Below are 20325 nucleotides of genomic sequence, written 5' to 3' on the forward strand. Positions count from 1 at the left end.
GCTGCGTTCCCCTCTCTGTCTCTGCCCCTCGCACCGAGGGGGGGGGGAAGAAGGGGGGGTCCTTTTTTTCTTTTTTTTTTTTTCTTCCCTCCCCCTTCCTCCTCGCTCTCGCTTTCCGCAGGGTCCTGCCAAGATGCTAAGTTGGAAATCGCAGCTCCTGACGCCTTCTGCGCGGCCCGGCGAGGCTCCTCCTTCGCGGGGTGTTGTCAGGAGGCCGGGCCGGGCCCGGGCCCGCGGCGGGGCCCAACCAGCGCCGGGGCTCCGCGCTCCCGCCCTCCCCGCGCCGAGCGCGAGCTCGCGGGCAGCGCGGGGCCGTGCGGGCGCGGCCGCAACTTTCGGCGTGTGCCGAGCGGCGGAGCGGGAGCGGTACGAGCGGAGCGGATCGGCAGTAGATGTATCGCGCGCCCGGCTCCCTCCCCTCCCGCTCCTCCCTCCGCCGAAGGTGGGACGGCCGTGCGGCGCGGTACACCCGGCGCTCTGACTGCGGAGCCGCGCCGTCGGGTGCGGCCGGGCCGGGCCGGGCCGGGCGGAGCGGGGGGGGGACGGACACGCGCAGCCCTCGGGAATCGGGGGAATCGGGGCGGATCGAGCCGCACGGACAGCGCCGACCGCCCGCCGATCGGCGGCTACGATCCTCTCCGATCGCCCGGATCTGTTTCCCACCGGGAACAGCCCGGCTTACCCCCGCTGGTTGCTCTCCCGGCCCCCGGCCGGGGGAAAATCGTTACTTCGGTGCTCGTCCCAAGCCCCCCGGCCCCGCTGCCGGCTCGGGGAAGTATTTGACAAGGGTGGGCCGTGCCAGGAGCTCCGGCCACCTCCCCGCAGTCGACCGGCAGCGCCTTCCCGGATGGGGCTCGCGCCGGGTTCGGGCTTCGAACCCCAGTCGCAAGGATCGGCAGGCGGCACCGGGCACCGCTGCGGGCGGGGCGGGCGCGGCCCGCACTACACTTCCCGGCGGGCCCCGCTGCCGCCGGGCCCGCCCCCGCCCCTCCCGCCATCCGATTGGCCATCTCCCCACGGCCGGCCGTCCCTGTCCTCCTCCCATTGGCTGGCGGAGCCGTCGCTCCGCGGGGGGTAGAACGAGGCGGGGCAGCGGCGGGGCGCCGGCGGCACGCGGGAGCTCGGCGCTGACAGGGCGGCGCGCGGAGGCGCTGCTGGACGGGACGGGCGGCTCCTGCCCGCCGCAGGTGAGGAACGGAGCGGGACGCGGCGGCGCCTCCGCTGCCCACGGCCCCGCTGCCCCGGCGCTCGGGGCGCCCTCTGCCGGTGAGGCAGCCGCGCGGGACCTTCGCCCCGGGGCCTCCGCGCCGGCCGCCGCCCCGCCTGGCGCTGAGGGGAGCGGGGCTCGCAGGAGGCGGTAAGGCCGCGCGGCGCGGGGATCCGGTACGCTCCGTTCGCGGCGGTTCTGCGGCGTCACCTCCGCTCCGCGCGGCTCGCAGCGGAGAGACGTCTCCGTTTCCCGCTGTATTTTTGCTGTAAATTTACGAAGCCTGCTTTGCGGGAGGTGCGCCCCGAGCACGGGCTGCGTCCCGCCCTGCCCGCGTTGTTTGCCGGCTGTTTGTTATCGCGGTTCCTCGGCCGCTCGACTTTCTGTCCCGGGCGGCGCCGAGCGCGGGGTCGAAGCGCCGCGGTGCCGGAGCCGCGCCTTTGCTTTCCGCCGCTCCCTTTCGGGACGCGCGGACGCAGCCGGCCGCCGCTTTCCCTGCCGGACGCGCGGAGCGCCTCGGAGCAGCTGCTCTTGTGGCGGCCCTGGCAGGTGCGGCTGTGTCGGATGTGAAACGCAGCGAGGAAGAAGCACCGCGATTTTTTATTTGTTGATTTATTTATTTGTGCGCGTGTGTTTGTTTTTGAAGTGCGCTTAAAAGACGCTGATGGATAACGCCGTCTTGGCAGAGGGTGCCGGCACAGGTGTGCATCGTTATCTTAATTAAGATCCGGAGAAAACGTCATCTTTCAGCATGAATTATGAAGGGAGATACACGAGGAGATCATTTCAGCTTGTCTTTTTTTTTTTTTTTTCTCTTCCTTCTTCCACATGCAGGGAGAGGGAGGTGATTTCCCAGCCCCTTTCTGGTATTTCTGTATCACAGTTCCTCACCTACCAGACTCATGCTGGATGATCTGTTTCCTCCGTAGTTTAGGAACGCATTGCCTGGAGGCCCTGGGAAAAGTCCTTGTGTCCGAGGTTGCCCCTGTGCGCCACATCGGGAGTCTTTGGGCTGCAGGAAAAATTGACAGCTAGGAGTGTTTTATGTCATGCATTTAAAGGTACAAGTAACTTGCATTAGCAACAGAACAAAACTTACATATCTGTGCGTGTGTGTATATATATATATATATATATATTTCTTTTTAATTGTAAAGAGAAGAATATTTTACTTTTCTCACGTTTACGGTACTGCGGAACAAACTTTACAATACTGAAACTAATTAGCTGCAAAAAGTGGTGAGGGGCTCCCGTTGTTCCGTTAAACCGACAGAGAACTCAGTGAACAGGAGCTAAAACACAATGCTCTGGCAGTGAGCTGCAGGCTGCCCTGCAAGCAATGCTCTGCATGCAGCTGCTGCCCCAGGTGGGGCATCAGGATGTGCAGGGCTGTGCATGCAGTGTGAGTCCTGCACTGCTCTCAGCATGGCGTGGTTTTTGGGGAGCTCTCCCCATGTCCCTGCAGTTCTGCTCCCTGCACTCTACCTCTTACTGCTCTGCTCCTACTCAGACCCTGGCACGGTTTCATTGTGCTGGCAGTCAGGAGAGGACAACACAGGCAGACCTCTGCCTTGTTTTCTTCAGCAGACCTTTGCAGGCAAAATCACTTTTTGTTTGTTTGCTAGAAGCCTGATTATCACTCTTTATCCTTTCTTAATTGCACCAAAAATCCTGTTAGGTGTGCAATAAAAACATGCACGAGTGCAGCTGGCAGCGCAGTGAGCCCAGAGCGGCCGTACAGCGCACAGAGCTCCAGCAATCCCAGCAGTACCACGGGAAAGCCTGAGCTGGTGTTTCTGTTTCCTTGAAGTTTCTTGTAATGAACACAAATACTGTGATTTGCTTGAATTTGCTGCCATGATACGGACTAAGTTAAATATGTCTTTGAGGTTAATTTTGCTTACAGTTCCTTGGGCATATGTGGTAAATGTGATTGGCTATAGTAAAGGGAAGGGAAAAAAAAAAAGAAAACCTGCTCCTTTATGTCTCACCCACCCAGTTTTCCCTTCCAGCAGCCACCTCTGCTGGCAGCTGCCTCCCGGTGCCACAGGAGCTGCAGGTGAGGGGTGGCTGTGCTCCCTGCAGGGTGCCCTTCCAGCACAGGGCTGCAGTGGGGCCGGCACCTGTCCCAGGGCACAGCTGTGTGCAGGCAGCAGGCTGCTAATGGCAGCGCTGTGTTCACACGGCTCTGTGTTTTACTGGGCTGGCTTGTGCCTTTACCTCTCCTGGAGTGTATTTTTGCAGTTCTGGTATTGGTGACAGCTGGTGAGGCAGCCTTCCTAGTCCTGCAACCAGAGAATCCCTTGTAACAGTTTGAATGTTAACAAAAATCAGTGAACAACCTTTCTACTTTCTTTTCTTTCGTATGGATAATGTAGGTGCAAATGATTCTTGAAGCTGTTTTGTGCAGGTTAAATGAATGTGTGCTGCACAGAACCAGCATCATCATGATTTTTTTGTTTGTTTGTTTGATCTTTTTATTTTCATTTTCTCTCCCATCATATAAATCATTTTTTCAAAGCACAGTGCCAGGCTGGATCCAGGTAACAAGAATTGCACTGTGCTAACGAACTCGTGACCGATTGATCTCCTGCTCCTCCTGAAGGAGGCATTTCACAGGTTTTTCTTTCCATAAGCACAGCTTTTTCAGTGTTTCTCAGCATTTCTGTCACATATCAAGAATGTGTTTACCTCCGAAACATTTCTGTGCTGGCATCCGTGAAACTTTTCATGCCCTTCACGTTTAATTTTGTATGGAATAACGCATGGCGTAGTATTTAGCTCTTCTGTTTTCAATTAAGCTGCATTAGGTAACTAAGCTCTTCTTTCATATCCCATAACAAAGTATCAATATCCAGATGGTGGTGTGCTGGGACAGCATGGCTATGGCTGCTACTGCAGAGCTGAGAGCTATCGCTGCAGCCAGCGCGATAAATAACGCCGAGGTTGTGACTCTTGGCGTATTGGAGGTGCACTAAATAATGCTACAGTGCTGTTTATTACTGTTTTCATTGGATAATATGCAGCTGTAAAACCTGCTTGAAGCTTTTATTAAGAATACTCTGTCATTATAAAAAGATGCCTACAACTTCTTTATGATATTAACGGTGCCGGAATTGCTGCCTGGCTGGGGAGGAGCGCAGCTTCTCTGTGCTCCAGGATGCACCGATGTCTCTTGGGAAGGAGACAGCTCTGTACAGCCAGGTTGGGAAAGACACTTTTAAGGTACTTCTGTTCTGCTTGCTCTTTGCTTTTTCTTAAGTTTATTTCAGTATTTAATTTCTTGCTTTGATTAAACTTCAGTTGATATCCTTTGTGCTATAAACCGTGCTATCGAGTCCTCTGGTAGAACTGACACCAAGAAAACCTGTGTGGTTATTTGAGAGTCTGCAGGACGGCTGAGGAGCTTTAGATGGACCGAGAAGATGATGGGGGAGACTTGGTAGCAGGAGAGGAGCAAGGAGTCTGCAATCCCAGCTTGTTTCCTCGTTCAGCCTGTGGCACGTCATGTGGCCGGGATGTGTTTGTGTGTGTAACCTCCGTGCCTCTGTTTGCCTGACTGGAACCCTTTGCATTTCCTGGAAATACTCAGATTTAAGCTGTTGTCCATACACATCACGTATTAGACTGTTGTGTTTTCAAGCAAAAGCAAATTATTCGTACTATTACTGGTTTATTAATTAAATGCCAATAAGTTTCCATATTCCCCAGACCCTTGGTTGCTGTATGGCTTTATTTATGCTGCAGCTCTTAGGTAACACAGAACCAACATCCACCAGTGGGATGTGGTAACAATGTGGTATGAGTGGGATTTAACATGCTCATTGGATCAGTGGATGAAGTGACCCTTGTGTTGCTCTGTCCTTTACCCTAAGTTGTAAGGGAAAGCTGTCCCAGTTAGAGATAATTCTTTTATTCCTTTGTTATTATTCCCTTTCCCTGTTCTCCCCATGTCCGTGTTTTGCCTTAGAGCCCAGCCAAGAGGAGAAGCAGAGAGGTCTGTGATGGGGAGAATGAATCCAGCACTCCACCCCAGCAAGCACACCTGAATGCAGGAGGAGACTTGCACAAAGCCAGAATACACTTGGGCTTGCAGCAATTTTTAGCCATGTGAAGTTCTATTCAGAGCTAATCCGAAGTGATTTGTTTTGTGTGCAGAATGATTCATTAAGTAAAGCATTGCAGTAGTGGCACTGTCCTTTGTGCTACTGGGTTCTGTCTCTAACCAAAAGCAGAAATAATGTTTCCAGTGTTAATCCTGTTTCTTTTAAGACTGTCATGTGGTGCAGATGGCAAACATTGTAATAATTATGTTTTCTTTTTTCTTTTTTTTTTTTTTCTCTCTAGATGAGCTCAGTGAGACCGGTTTAAGCAGCGCAGAAGTTCACGGATGGAAGGAGAGTCCTTGTTTCAGAACACCTAAACATGAAGATTTTATAAATTCCATTAGGTAGAGAGTGTTGCTAATAGTTAAATTTTATCAGTAAGACTGAATGCTGTAACTGTGATTACACACCACATTATTGGTCATAGATCATATGGAACTGCTTTTAATAAATGTACATAGGCTGGTGGCTTAAATAAACATATGAGTAAGAACAGTAAATTGGGGAACTGGGCACTAAAGGAAGTGCTATTAGCTTATCTTTAATCCAGCATTGTTTATTTCTGCAGTGCTGTCTGCAAGTTCTTGTATGGCTTGAGAAAGTCACAGTGAAGAACAATACCTTTTTATTCAATAAATTGTTCTTGACCAGAAAGATTTATCCATTGTCCTTCATAGTTCTTAGCTGCTACAGTAACTTAATACTTTGTCCAGAAGAAAATAATGCTCACAGTGCTGACCTAAGAAATAGATCCATTTGTCTGTGCTGCTGCAGCATGCGCTGCTCTTCCTTCTCAGGGATCCTTTGCTGGGAGCTGCTGTGTGCTGCCCAGTGCAGTGCAGCCCTCTGGGACCCCTTGCCTCCAGGGATGGAATCCTCGAGTCTTTTCCATTTTGAACCTGGGAGTTCTCCCTCCTGAGCCCAATGAGTCTCAAATATTGCATAGAAGGATTCGATAGTGTTGTCCAGGAGATGTGACTGACTTAATTATTATTAATATTTAAGTGCCTTACGATGCTGGGAAAGAGTCGTGTGTGTGTGTGTGTTTTGTTGTTGTTTTTTGTTTTTTTTTTTTTTTTTTTTTTTTTTTTTTTTTTTTTTTTTTGTTGTTTTTTTTTTTGCAAATAGGGGAGCTGGTGTGCAGGAAGAATGGATCTCGTCTGTCTGCTGTGATTCTTGACCAACCTAATTGGCTAATGGCCACGAGCAATAACAGCCTGGCTCAGGGGAGCGGCGCTGGGGCAGAGAAGCGCTGTGCTGTACTGAAGGCATTGCGTGTGGTGAGTGGGGTCTCTCTCTGGTCTGGCGGCCAGTGAGGAGATTGAAAAGGGCTGGTGGTGCTGAGGCTGTCTCTGTCGGATAGCTTCATTTGAGATTTTATCCAGGGAAGCAATGCCCTCCATAGTGTGGTATTGCAATTCACTTCTAGGAGCTGCTCTTTCTTTATTTTTTTTTATTTTTTGTTCCCCACCCCCTGCTTTCCTTTCACAGTAGAGGAGCCTTTCCCCAGGAGAAGTTGATTGACTTCTCAGCTGCTATGTGCAGTTTTCTTGCACTTGGTTAGTCTCGAAGGCAGTAATGGGTTCTTTTGGCCTGAGAATTTAGTTTCTTTCTTAATAGTTTATTTTGCTCAGAAGAGAGTCTCTCTAGCTTGCTACAAACAACATTGATTTTGATGTGTATCAATAAAGAGTTAGTCTTAGGGATGTATGTTTTCCATGTAGAAGATAAAGACTTAAAACCTACATGAAAGGAATACCTATCTTGGAGAGGCTTGCTTAGATGTAGAATATGCCCTATTCTTTCATATTTTGAAAAGGCTATAAAGAATATATATATATTCTTTGCAAGGAAAGAGGAAATAATTCCATCTTTTGATTGCGTTTTTTCCCTTAGTCTTACAGTTGCAAGATAAACACTTGGAAATACGAGTTGGTAAGGTTAATGTGATTAAAATGAATGTGTGATAACAAGGTCTGTGCATTAAAGATTAAGAGCTCAAATTATAGGCTCTGAAGTGAAGCACTCCATGAGCATTTGGGAATTTTGTTTGTGCAAGGAACACGAGGCTTTGGCCCACGGTTGCAGTTGCACAATGATTGCATCCTGTCTGCTGCTTTTTGATCCTAACCAATCTGCAGGGACGTGTCTGCTGCACTGCAGCGTCAGGCTGGAAATGCAGTCTGGGCTGAGGCTGGGGGTGAACGAGGAAATGATTTCTGCCCCAGTATTAGCAGTATTGTATCAAAATAGAATGATTCACATTTACTGAGCGCAGTTTTGACCACGCAGTAGTTAATTCTTTACGTATAAATTGATCCTTTATACAAATGTAATTCCATACACAACAGTTAATCTCTTTGAGTGCGAGTTGCAAATATACTGTCAATTAATTTATGTAGGTTATAACTCTCTCCCCCTGGCCCGTATTCTGCAGTGGTTACCTACACTAAAGTTGAGTTGGTTTGTGCTTAATGAAAATTAGATGTGAAATGTGATATGGGGAGGACAAAGAAGCATTGAAATCCTTATTGGTCTTTAAAAGACAAAGGTACTCCAGACAATTTTCCTTTCTCGATCTCTGGAGAATTTGATGTGTAATTCTGTTAGGAGCAATTTGGATTGAAGGAGATGGAAATATTTTCAGAAGCAGCGATAGTAGCAGATATCACTGCGTGCCTTTTGTGAAGCCTACTTTTGTTTTAAAACACTTGGCGTTCCGAGAGGCTAATTTATAGAGACTCTCCCATTGAGAAAGAAAAGCGTTTCAGAGCTTTGGTGGAGAGACAAGCCTGACTGCTATTTCTGTGCTATTTGCTAACGGTGCAACCATTTGAATGAAATGTTTGTTTGCGTAACAGCAATGGCGTTTTACCTCCTCTTCCTTGGGGTTCTGACCAACTGGATGTTATGAGTGGCAGTTGCAGTGGCTGCTAAGTGTTTAAATGATGACACCATTATGTGAAGCGATTTTGTAATTCTTGGCTGGAATCTCTCATTTCATCTGCTCTCATCTCCTTCGAATCATACTCTCTGGCTGCGGAGATTATGATTGATTTGTTTGTGACAGATCGCAGGAAACAGTCATTGATTTTTCAATATTTTACCTTAAAATTATTTACAGTTGTAACCAAGGGGAGGTATTTCCATGGGCTGTCAGCCCCTGAAAGACTGGGATAATATTCCCTGCTCCCTGACAAGACAAATTACCCGTAATGAGTGCAGTAGCTGAAGGGTATACTTTTATTTTAAAATATGTCAATAACCCCAGTGACTAAACGAATATTGATTCAGCATAATGAAGCCTGAGTAATGTGAAAATGAGCTCTTCAAGGAGCATGGTAAAGACTTTCTTTTTAGCTTGTAGCAAGAAGCTTTTCATTCTTTACTGTTAGGTAGTGCAATTGTGCAGCTTTAAATAAGTCATACTTAAACAGCAGCAATATGCTGCATAAAGAACGTAGCTGCTGGTTTTTTGGTGCTTGTTTGACTGCTTATTTTTTTTCAAGTTCCTTCCTCTGTTCGGCAGATCAGATGATGAAAGAGAAAAATGCAAGTTATCCAGGGCAGAGATAGAATTACTGTTGGTGTTAATGTCTTGAGCAGTAATATTCTTCAGCTAGCCTAATGGCATTTTTAAAGTGGATTCCGCATATATGAGCATGGAAATGTATCTAAATAAACTGTAGATTTAATTCCATATTATTGACTTCTCAGACATATTGATGTTTGTTCTATATGATCGCTCTAATATTCTCGTCCTTTAACAATTTAGAATAGCTGGTTTATGAGAAGCTAGATATACTGTGTTATAAAACTTAGTTACCGTCGTGCACATTTTTCTTTCTGGTGCCTTGTAACACCGCGTGTTCCTTACAGAATGAGAATTTTCAAGCAGTAATTCATTTATATTACAGTAATTTATGCAGTGCCATAGGTGTGGTGTGGGAAAGCATCTAATAGATTAATACGGATGTACTTCAATTGTTCAGGGTAAGGATTAGATTAAAGACCATGTTGGGGTGCAATTTTCTTACTGTTAAAAATATTGAATGCTAAAAAAGCTATCGTAGGAAAGGATCAATTTGTCATTTGTATTTGGGAGCACTGCGCAACACTGGGAAGGCAGGCACTGGGAAAACACTGGGTATAAGCAACTGTGTAATGCAGGCTTATACCAAATGACATTTTGTTGGTGTTTGTGTGTAACGTGTCAATTATGAGATGATATTGTAGCCAGGAGCGTTTAGTGAGCGTGTTTGGGCACAAAGATGACTTCCCTTCTTTTCTGAGGGGCGACTTCAGTTGCATCCAAGTAGCTTGTGAAAATCTTCAGAAGAATGTCTTCCTATAAACGTGATTTTTGCAAATGTCATCCTCTAGCACAGCTAGAAATTTATTTCACTTGAGAACCTGTGGCATTGTGAATTAAATGCCAACCCTGGAATCTGAGATGTTCCTGGTTTTTATAATCTGTTAATTTGCAGAAGGGTGTTCAGTCTGAGAGGTTTTCTGCGTAACACCAGGGGTTTGCAAAATGCCGGTGAGTTGTTAATTGGTGAGAGTAATAACCTCACTGGGGGCTTTTGCAGGCTAGGGTTCAGCTGGGAACATTAAACTGATCAGTAGTGCTTTAGCCATCCCAAACTGTCTGACTGTCCTTTGTGCTTCTGTTCCTTTTGTTTTTTCTGGCTACCAGCAGGAGGTGGGAAGGGAAGGCCTTCTTTGGGTAGTTTTCCCACAGTAGCAAGGAAGAGGGAGACAGACTGGGGCTGGGTGCCAGATCTATTGCAGTCCGAAGGGCAAATAAATGTTTGTTTTAGCCACATCTGCTTTTCCTGGATAACACTGCATGAGCTCAGTGATACCAAAGTGAACAAAAGCAGATACTGCTGGAGGTCCTGCTGAACCAAAGTGGGCTTTTCTTGAACGTCACTGGCTTGTTTCACTTGCAAGCCAGGTAGCTCGTTCTGCTGCCTTTCCCCAAGACATGTTTGCTTGTTAAATACCTGCCTGCATGGCATTCCGGTCCAGGCCTGAACGACTTACTTGGCACTAAGGCCAAACGGTGCGTTCTTGGCTGCAGGAAGCTGACAAATGGCTTGTGAGCTCTGTGGGTGATACCAGAGATTTCTGCTGATGGGAACTTGGAAGCTCTTGCATTTCTTCGTGTCTCCATTTAGCATTAGAACCGCTGCAATTGCTAGGCTGCTTTCAAGTGATTAATGAGGAGAAAACAAACTAAGACCCCCAAATCTTAAATGCTTTTTGGTAGCATTTGGAATCTCCTCCCAGCAGAATGTAAACTCAGTTCGGTTAGATGAAAGTAAAGGAGAAAACCTTATGAAATAAAGCTAATGGGTAAAAATGGAGAAATCTAATTTGTGGCAGAGCAGAACCAACAGTTAAGTCATGCAGGACTGAATATAAGTTTGGGTTAATAATTAGGGGTCGTATGTCCCTAAATGGTGCAGGATGGGGGAAGACACAGAAATGTGGGTGATAGAAATCAAACTCCCTGATACCTCCCAACTCCAGACGCTCTTTGTCTGAAGTCCAAGGACTAACATGTCATGGCACCTGAGTAAAAGTGGCCTGTAAGTGGTCAACATTATCTAGAATTTGCTGATCTAAAAGGCACACCTAGTTGAAATCTATTCCTTGTGCCCTAAGCTTGACGTGTTGAAATTGCTGTTTTTTCTTTTTATAATTAACACACAAATAGTTTTTCGTTAAAAAAGACTTGCATACATAGTATTAACAGTTTTTTAGAAAGACCAGATTATGTACTAAAAGCTTTCACTTGGTATAGTGGTATGTGGTCTATGGGGGCTGTTAGAAAGAGAGAGCCATAAAAATCTACGAGGAGGACCCAAGGTGCTTTGAGGGATCTAGCCTAACTGCTGTGGCTAAAAATGAATGGCTGAGTTAATGCATGAGTGTTGAAATCTGTATTTGGCATTATGGAAACAGGTTGAGAAGCAAGAGCTTAACCGATAGTTGATTATTTTCAGTGCTGGGGAAAGAGGTGTTATATTTTTCTCCTTTTTCTTTTTTTCTTTTTTTTTTTTTTTTTAAGAAAGCTCCAATGTCTTTCTTTCTTTTTTCTGTGTTAACTTATCTTTCAGTATGAAATGTCATTCCCAAAATGAGGTAATGTCCTTGTGTTGGTGGCAACAGCTGGAGTTGCAGAATTCATAAATAATTCAAAGAGGGATAAAGGGTAGGGGGCTTTGTCGTTTGAATCTTTATAATGCACAGACACTTCATTTTAGATACGGCATCATTTGAATTCGCTCGATATGATGATTGCACTGACCTGTCATATTTATTTGATGTCCCCTCGAAGGACCATATGCTCTGTCCTTACAATGCTCGGCATGAAAAAGGAAGCGAGTTGCTGTCCGAAAGGCAGTGAGGTTGCTGTAGGGATGAAGACCCTCTCTGCCTGTCATCACATCAGTGGAGGTACTGCTGCAGGGCAGCAGGAGAAAGTGCAGTTGTTACATCAGTGCAGTGACTGCATGGTAGCGTGGACTGGAGAAAGAAAGGTGGAAGAAAGCAGCTGTTTGCATGGAGGTGTTCTTGGTGTGAAGAGCTCAGCTGCCTGTTAAGGCCGGTTGATGTGAGGTGCCTTGTGTGTGGGAGGCAGAAAAGACAGAAGCCAAGTAGAGATCTGCTGTGAGCTGCAGAATTCTGGAGGTGCACTGTGATGGCTTTAATGTGGCAATACAATTACTCTGTTGGAGGCTCGGTTGATCTGCAGTCTTCTGGGGATACAAGGCTCAGGTCTTTTCACTGACCAGTCCATGAAGCTGCTTGCTTAGCTAAACAAAATCTCAGGTAATGGTTTTGGGAAAACACACTGTGGGAGTTCTTGAATTCTGACAGCTGTTGTGTCTGTTTCTGCTCCTTTTTCCATGATGTGTTTTTTTTTTTTTTTTTTAAGAAGTTACATAGCAGTGTAACAGCTTCAAGTTCAGCCATGCGCCCTAAGTAATGAGCTGTGTGATAATGAGTGATGTGTGATTCCTACTGGCTCACACACTGCCTGATGTTGACAATTCATAGTTGGTAGATAACAGGGCCGTGTAAATTTTACCTCTGAATGCACTATTAAGAGGCAATATTTTTATGGAGTAAGGTGTAATTGCAGCAGAGAGTAGTGATTTGTATGAAATAGTTTGTCCATTGAGCTCATGTCACTGGCAGAAGAAACTAATTAAGTGCAAGCTAGTGAGATGCAGTAACTAGAAGCTGTGAGTAAGACTGCTAACTGTATGTAAAACTTTCTCTTCTAGATCCTGCCATCGATGACCAAACCTCCCTGAAATCCTCTTATCAGTTGCTGCCAAGATGAGAAGGATAGCAGGAAAGAGGAGTGTGTAAGTGGTTCTCATGACAGTTAATTTCATCATTTTATCAAATGACAGGTTGTTGGTTTTTTTTCCTCAAAACTCGATTGTCATGACAAGATGCTTTTGGAAGTTATCTTTGTAAAATGAAACTGACAATTTTTAGGATACAAAGAGTTATTGTATCTTTCTATACAATGTTGTCATTATGGTAAACCGCTGGAAGGTCTTTATTTCTGAACTAATTGAACTTGCATACCTCACTCATTTATTTGAAAGTCTGTTGAATGCCATGTGAGAAGTTTTCTTGCCAGAGTTTCTTTTTTCTTCTTTTCAATGAAACAGTTATTCTTACAACACTCAATTTGTTATTGTCTAAATTACTGTTGCCCTAGCCTCCTGCAAAGTGTTTCTTTTTAGTAATTCTTGAACAAATAAGGAATGAACCAGGTTTTGTCCTTTCATGTTTGATCTGCATACTTTACCTCTCTTTAAAACCTTCTTTAGTTTTCAGAATGACAGCATTACAAAGAAAGGTGCTTTACTTTCTTTGCTTTTTTTTTTTTTTTTTCCCCCCAATTGCAAGTGCCTTGTGCAATGATGTTGTGAATATGTGCATTGCCAAAACACAATTACTGGGAGGAGAGACAAACTGTTGGGAATGTCATGTTATGCCAAATTGAGAATTATTAACTCTTTCTTTCTCTGCGCAGTCTTTTCAGCTATAACTCCATATATTGCATCTGGCTTATATTTTGACTCTGCTGGAACTAATGTGTCCTTGGAGTTGCATTTTTAGAGTAATTTCAGATTTGTATGTGTTGTCGTTGTTTTTGTGTTGTTTTTTTTCCTCCACCAGGCTGCTTTAAACTGTTGGGATTAACGTCAGAGAAGGCAAGAGATACAGCCTCCTTTGTCAGCAACTGTGTTGGTTAAAAAGGAGGCTTCGTGCACACTTGCTCTCTCTTTTGCAGGTTATTGCTCCCACTAAGCAAGGAAGTTGAACTGTTTTCCTGAGCACACCCAGAATTAATTCAGCCCAAGCTGATCAGGTTATCACATGCTGGTTACTGCTGGCCTGGGTCATTCTGATGGAAGAGCAGGAAGCACACAGACCAGCTGCACCAATGCTTTGGGGTGTCACCAACAGGGGAGTTGTGGAGCTGGTGATGGTGGTTTGGTGTTTTCAGCAGGTGCAGCTGCGTCTCTAAGGTAAAAATTTGACCTGTTGGAAAGCTGTGAAGCTATGTTATGAGTAATATTTGTGTTTCAGAGACATACTGCATAATGTAAAGTAAACTTTTGCTCTATGACTTGTACTGTTCAATGTGAGTGAAGAGAGGTGGTGTGAGTGTGTGTAGCTGACGGGATGGTGATTTTAGGAAATCCTCTGTGGTAAAGGTGCTTGAATGGTGTGGATGCTTCCATATCTAGCAAACACAGTTGTGTGAGCACACTCATCAGAGAGGTGGCCTTAACCACTACATGCCTTGGAAGAAGACTTCTGACATGTGGTGTCCTGACTAGCTTTTAGAGAAAAGGAAAGAGCTCTTGCCTCTGCAGGAGGGCCTGTCTGTCTACCCACTGCTGCTGGTCTGCCTGATTCCTGCAGTATGGGCAGGAATCCAGTGAGACATGCAAGCTCTCAATGTTCCCTGTGCCAATATGGGTGATCTTTGGTACTGGAGGCATTCTGGGTAAAATCAGTACACATTTCTTCAAACTCGGCCCTTTTTGCATGAAGACTGTGGATTGTAGGTGCTGTCCCATTAACAGGATTTGGGCAGACAAAGAACAAGAGGCTTTCTGAGCAGTTTGAAACCTGAGAGCAGCAACTCTGCTCGTGTCTCCTCTTGGGGCACTGCTAGATGAAAAGAATTCAGTTCAGTCACAGAAAGGACTGAGCTTCCACCTCAGCTGGTGCTGCATTCGATACCTTTTAATTGGTTCTGAGCAAAAGGATGAGGAAGTATGCACTGGCCTCTCTCGTGTGCCATGTATAAGGGAGGGAAATCATGTATGATATCTGGAGAAGAACATGGTGCACATCAGGATAGCACCATGGCACTGCTTTACAGGAGGGAACAGCTTCCCCTGGCTGGTGTATCCTCAGCAGCAATGCTGTACCACAGTACCTTCAGACCAAAGCTGTTCCCCAGCCTCATATTGGCCTCAAAAGTAGCAGCACGAGGAGATGAGATTTGGGCGTTCTTAGGACTAATCCCAGACTGGGGACTGTGCATAAACTTAGAGTGGCTAGTATTTAAAAATTACGTGATGAAAAGAAATAGTAGATGTGATATGACTGTGTGAGATCTATTGCTTTCCTGCCAAGTTTTCAGTTGATTTGGCTTTGCACTGCTGTACATTGAGCAAAAAATTCGAGCTCATCTACCAAACTGTTTTTTAATCATGTTAGCCTCTCCTTGCAGTACAGTGCTCAGTGCATGCGTAGCTCAAGGAGGCGAACCACATAATTTCCAAAATCCTCAGTTTGCCACTGATGCAGCCTGTAGGATGAAGGTGAGGGCAGCTCCAGGCACGGGACTGAGCGCTGTGACGGCAGCCTGAGGTCAGACCCCTGCTGAGCTGTCTGTGTTCAGAAGTGAAGCACCATGTCTCCCAAGGACTGCTGACACATCTGTGGCTGCTGAGGGCTGGGCCTACAGACCTCTTTCAGACAGCCTGGAATCCTCACATCTTAATGTGGGCCATTGTCATACCCATGTTAAAATATTTAATGAAATACTTGTGGGCTTCTAACCACCCTTTTCATCTACTCAAGTGTTAATATCATATAGTTTCACATAATTAAACCAGTACTGTAAAATAGCATCCGTCTTATGTAGAGCACTGTCACGGCTACATTATGCCAATGAGTAAAATTTTATGTCCGAGCACTTAAAATGATCAAGTACTATAGTTAAGACTGTCATATTGTTTATGTAGCACTAAAACGAAAACAAAATACAATTTCACAGCAGACATATATACTTTTTTTTTTTTTTCCCTAATAAATACTCCAAATAATAGGGTGGATTCAGCTAGACTTTCTGGCTCTTTAGTGGTTGCTACATTCTGTATGAATATATCAGGATCCTGGGCATTTAATAATTTTATTACAAACACATGATTTCTCTGTATGTTTGCCACAGATGTTAGACAAAACACAGTTTAACTTCTTGAATAGCATTGTACTCTCACTTTCAAACTCCTTTAACTTCAGTTCAGTCTTGGTTGAATAAAACACGTTCCTGAAAACAATCTGTATATCTGTAATATGGCAGTTGATTTTATAGGACTGTTTTCATATTCGAGACATAGCAAAACATTTTCAAGGCGATATGTGTTGACGTTGTATGGGGATAAAGATCAGTTGCTGACAAAGTCTAAGGTGCAAGTTTTTAATACAATTATTGAATAATTAGGAATTATCAGAAAAGGAATGGTAGATTTTCGAGCACTTCAGGATTTTGAAGGCATGTGAAATGGTTTCATAGATGTGCATGCTTGATCAAATGGCCGAGTGGGGTGGAAGAATTCCTTGCAGGCTTCTGTGGTTTTTGTTACACCTGGGTTCAGACTGAGTCGCCTTAGTCGTGCTTTTGGCTTTGAAGAGAAGGAGGTACCTCGGTGTAACAGAGCTGGGGCATGGCAGCTCCCACTGAACTGCTAGGCACGTTTTCATAAATCCTTTCTTTAAAAACAACAACAAAAACATTTGGGACAAATGGAACAAAACCAACTAATTTGGCAAGTCTTCTCTCTTCTGCAATCAAGCCTTTTTCAGAAATGCTATTTAATATCACCTGCGCTTGGTTCCAAGGAGTGTGATGTTTCATTGGCTTTAGGTGGGTTTATTTCCTCCATCCATCCACCCCACTGCCAATGAATCAAACAGCACATGAATTTTTTTCAGAGCAACTGTCTTTTGTATGCTGCTAAGTGTAATGTCGCCTCGTTGCTAGAAATAATTATTAGGTTTAAAATAATCTGACAGCGTCCTGCTGTGTATAAATTAGGTTTGTTCTCTGCTAAGATTAGTTAGCTGGCACCCGTTCACCAACACATCACAAAAACGCAATCGCAAGTTGATCGCATCCGGTTATCTGCCTTTTTTCTTCTTAATGGGCTTTTTGTTGCTGTCATCCAGGTTGAAATAAATGCATGCAACTCGTGCGATTCAAAGTTCTGTGCAGCCTGGGGAGATGGTACTGGCTCTTCAGCAGCAGGCTCAGGGGCACAGGCACTGCAGACGGGAAGCAGTTGTTTGCACTTCAACTTCTGAATCTTGTGCAACTGTGGTTTTGGCCAACTTGGGTATCTTCTGCTCTCAGGCAAGCAATATGTTATCAGTGAGGTCCCAAATGCCAGGTATGATTAGCTCATGTTTAGAGTGGTGTTGTTATGTTTTGACGTGTATGTGCAAGCCTGCTTTCATGCAGAAGAACATATTTGACGTGGGAAGAATGCTGTGTGATTCAGAAAAAGTTAGAAACATTATTTAAAGCTGTGCACTAGTGTTTTAGATTTCATAAAAGGCCACAAAGTTTTTATTTCTACGTTTATGATTGATTAGGGTTAGAGTTTTAAAAGCTTAACGCTGGCTACAAGTGCTTTGTAGTCAGTCACTGAGAATTATAGGCTTGGCATAATTCACATTTCTATTCTTCAGTATATCCATTATTGTTAGATGCTGAGTAGTCATTGCACACAGATGACTGATTTTTTTAAAAATTTTATTTTACAGTTTTACACATGTGGAAAAATACTTTGTTAAAGCAGCTCCTGGGTGAACGGGGTAATTAAAGAACTGCGCCGCTTTTATTGGAGTTGACACATGCTGCACGTTCCTTAAAACCCAGTATGTGAGCAGAATGCTTCCAGGATTTATTGCCAGTCAGACAAGTAGAGATACTTTTAATAGGAGTAAAGATAACTTCAATTTTTACACTGTTAAATAAAACTGTCTTAAGGAAGAGAACTATGACTGTGATACATTGCTCATGCCCTTGTTTTTTTTTCTGTATATATGCATTTTGTAGACACACCTGCACACAAATGCTGGAGACGTGAGCACTTTTATTTGACAGTAATTGCATGTTCTGTTTTTACTTATCTGGAGAAAAAATAGTGTTGTAATGCCGACTGAGGATCTTAGTTTGCTTGGTGCCAGAGGAATCCTGCAGTTGGTTTCTTTATTTAAACTGAAATGCAATCCTCCTTAGTTTGACTTGCAGCTCTTAGTGTCTGAGAGCTTGGTGTAGCAAGCAGGGAATCTCACGTAATGTAAATTGGAGACTTGGTTTTGTTTTGAATGATATGATGAGCGCAATGTTCTGCTTGCATAATGCCTTACAAGTTGTGAAAAAAAGTAGACTCATAACTGCAGCACAGAGTGACTAAGTGCACTGTACATGAAATCCCTCAAAATGGCTATTGAACAGATACAGTTACTGACAGCGTCATTTCTAGTGATGCGATCCGTTTCCTTTCCTCTGCTTTCTTTTTCCAGCATATTGGAACAATTTGAAGTCCATTTGAGAACACTCAGTCTGCCTTTCCTGTTAACAGCTCATGTCCTAAAAGTATCTTTAGCATTCCTTTTTTAAAACTACAAATATGTGTTTAATGAAGAGTTCACAAACACATAGCCCTCAAGATCAAGCCATTTCTTAGCTCACTTTGCATGCCTTTTGTTCACACAGCTCGCGGTGTGGAGCACCCTGCCAAGCATTCTCTGCTCCTCTGAGCTGCAGTGAGAAGTGGATGACCAGTGCTGCACACAGCTAAGCACCCAGCCTTATCAGCAAGCGTGCTTTAGGTAGGTATGGGTGCAAAGTGCTTTCCTGAAGGAGCAAGCAGGTGTGGAAAATATCAGAAGGCCGGGTTCTTCTGCTGTGACTCCTAAAAGCAAGCCCAGCACGGGGCTAACACTGTCAGCAGCAGCCACACCTCTGCCAGCCCCAGACTGTGCCAGGTGGGTGGAAGCTGTGTGCCTGGGATCAGTGGAAAGGGACACAGCAGGGGAGGCAAACGTGCTGTTTCTTGTTTTCTGAATGCTTCCAGGTTAAAGCACAGCCGTCTACATCTCCACGCTGAGGGCGAGGAAGTCGCAGTGTTGAGCAGCACAGTGGCTGGAGGTGATTTTTTATTTTTTTTTCTTCTTCCAAAGTCTTCTTTTAAAATAGTTACAATTACATCACAGACAACTTTTGCGTGGAAAGCCCAGTATGGCAATGTTATTTAATAAGAAATGCTTTGGCAACATTAAATTCTTAGTAGCATCATGTATCATCTGTATTTTGTGTTGTTCTTACAGCTATTTGGCTTAAGACCATCATGCTTTCGCTTTGGTATTTTGGGACATTTAAACTGTTAAACTCCAAGCACTTTTCAGGCATTACGTTTGACTTACTATTACTGCGTACTATAAAATATAATAAAACACAATATTAAAGTCTATGCTGAAAGAATATTATTTGGTGGCTACAAATAAAAAAATGTGGACAAGTTTTTAAAATCTGTTTGGGTTTCCTTTTTTTTTTTTTTGCTAATTCTTTAAAGGAGGTGTTGTAATTATTAGCATTATTTTTAATACAGAAAAAAAGTGCTCCTTACTGGGATGCGTAAGATGCAGCAGTATACTGTTGTCTTATATTTCTAGGGCTGTATTATATAAACTGAAAATATAAACTTGTTAATTTTAGTATCCTGTTAGCATATGCAGTAGGAACTAATTTTATATCTGAATGTGCCAGTGAGAAGTTGTGTATTTTTAGCTGTTTCTGTATCCCAATAAACCCATCCGACAGACCGGGCTCTGCAAGTTAAAGATGAAAAATTGGTTTCTGAACTCCTTGTGTGTTGCTTTAACATTGCAAGTTGATTCCCATGTGCTAAAGTGTAAACTACCAACTAATCCGTAGGAGTTTTACAGGAGCGAGTCATTTAATTAACACTTTTAATTTCAGATGTGAGAGAAGGTGAAAGCGAGGTCTGGAAAGCGGAGCAAGGCTTTATGTTTCATAGCTGAAGAGTTGCTGTGCTCTAAGTCTGCTGTTGATAGCACCCATAGACTGCCTCCTTCCTGCTAATTAGGCCTCCTAACACAGCCTATGGAAATGGCTTGAGAAGTGTGTTGGGTGGGTGGTGTTGTTTTTTTTTTTTTTTTTTTTCCAACCAACCACGACACCATCATAAATAAGGAAACTGTATGTATGCAGCTATATTACACCAGGCTCGCTTGGCAGGCCGTAATTTAATAGAACAACAATGATCAGACTAGTATATCAGTTAATTTTCAAAACATTTTATTCCACACAAATTAGCACAGGTCCTGGAGGGCAAAATGACAAGAGGTTACTCGTACACTATGTATTTAATTAATTGAAAAATGCTCAAATTGCTTTTACAGTTGTTATTAGAAAGTAGAATCAGTGTTGCCAGTGCTCAACCATAATTAGAGCCCCAGGGAATTAAATATTTAGCATTAGTAATGTAACAGCACTTAGGACACAAATTTCTATTTTTGTAATGAAAGCAATACAGCGTAAGTGCAAATGGCTGAAACGACAGCTGTGACAAGTGAAGCAGGCTGGGATATTTCAATAAGACACCTCATTGGACAGCAAGTCTTACCGCATTACTCGTTTGT

General features: G+C 44.3%; 1 protein-coding gene and 1 pseudogene across 19 annotated transcripts; both read left to right on the forward strand.

Moving 5' to 3' along the window:
* Nucleotides 1-270: 270 nt before the first annotated feature.
* LOC116217133 (uncharacterized) lies at nucleotides 271-19191 on the forward strand. Of its 18 annotated transcripts, none has more exons than XM_085234687.1 (9): nucleotides 393-1187; nucleotides 2142-2268; nucleotides 5555-5657; nucleotides 11663-12156; nucleotides 12615-12698; nucleotides 13643-13880; nucleotides 16822-17042; nucleotides 17419-17532; nucleotides 18377-19191. In XM_085234687.1, exons 1-4 carry the CDS (start codon nucleotides 393-395, stop codon nucleotides 11925-11927), a joined length of 1290 nt encoding a protein of 429 aa, XP_085090813.1. In that variant the 3' UTR covers nucleotides 11928-12156; nucleotides 12615-12698; nucleotides 13643-13880; nucleotides 16822-17042; nucleotides 17419-17532; nucleotides 18377-19191. The 18 variants fall into 18 exon arrangements, with proteins under 18 accessions (XP_085090826.1, XP_085090813.1, XP_085090815.1 ...); XM_085234689.1 differs by having other exon boundaries at nucleotides 16822-17005; XM_085234700.1 differs by lacking the exon at nucleotides 11663-12156 and adding exons at nucleotides 4511-4735; nucleotides 6442-6593 and having other exon boundaries at nucleotides 271-1187; nucleotides 16822-19191.
* Nucleotides 12877-19191, forward strand: LOC146543468 (uncharacterized; annotated as a pseudogene). The gene is made up of 7 exons (XR_014886187.1): nucleotides 12877-12894; nucleotides 13558-13734; nucleotides 16955-17051; nucleotides 18184-18256; nucleotides 18497-18648; nucleotides 18738-18811; nucleotides 18991-19191. The product of XR_014886187.1 is annotated as an uncharacterized LOC146543468 (transcript).
* Nucleotides 19192-20325: the final 1134 nt, after the last annotated feature.

This window comes from Meleagris gallopavo, chromosome 13, assembly GCF_905368555.1.
Source record: "Meleagris gallopavo chromosome 13, MGAL_WU_HG_1.1, whole genome shotgun sequence".
Classification (NCBI taxonomy): domain Eukaryota; kingdom Metazoa; phylum Chordata; class Aves; order Galliformes; family Phasianidae; genus Meleagris; species Meleagris gallopavo.

Excerpts from the sequence above, each read along its gene's own strand:
- LOC116217133 (XM_085234682.1), top strand. The coding sequence starts at position 393 with ATGTATCGCGCGCCCGGCTCCCTCCCCTCCCGCTCCTCCCTCCGCCGA. Across the intron at positions 1,188-2,141 it reads GCGGCTCCTGCCCGCCGCAG|GAACGCATTGCCTGGAGGCC; the intron begins GTGAGGAACGGA and ends TCCGTAGTTTAG. Across the intron at positions 2,269-5,554 it reads TTTATGTCATGCATTTAAAG|ATGAGCTCAGTGAGACCGGT; the intron begins GTACAAGTAACT and ends TTTTCTCTCTAG.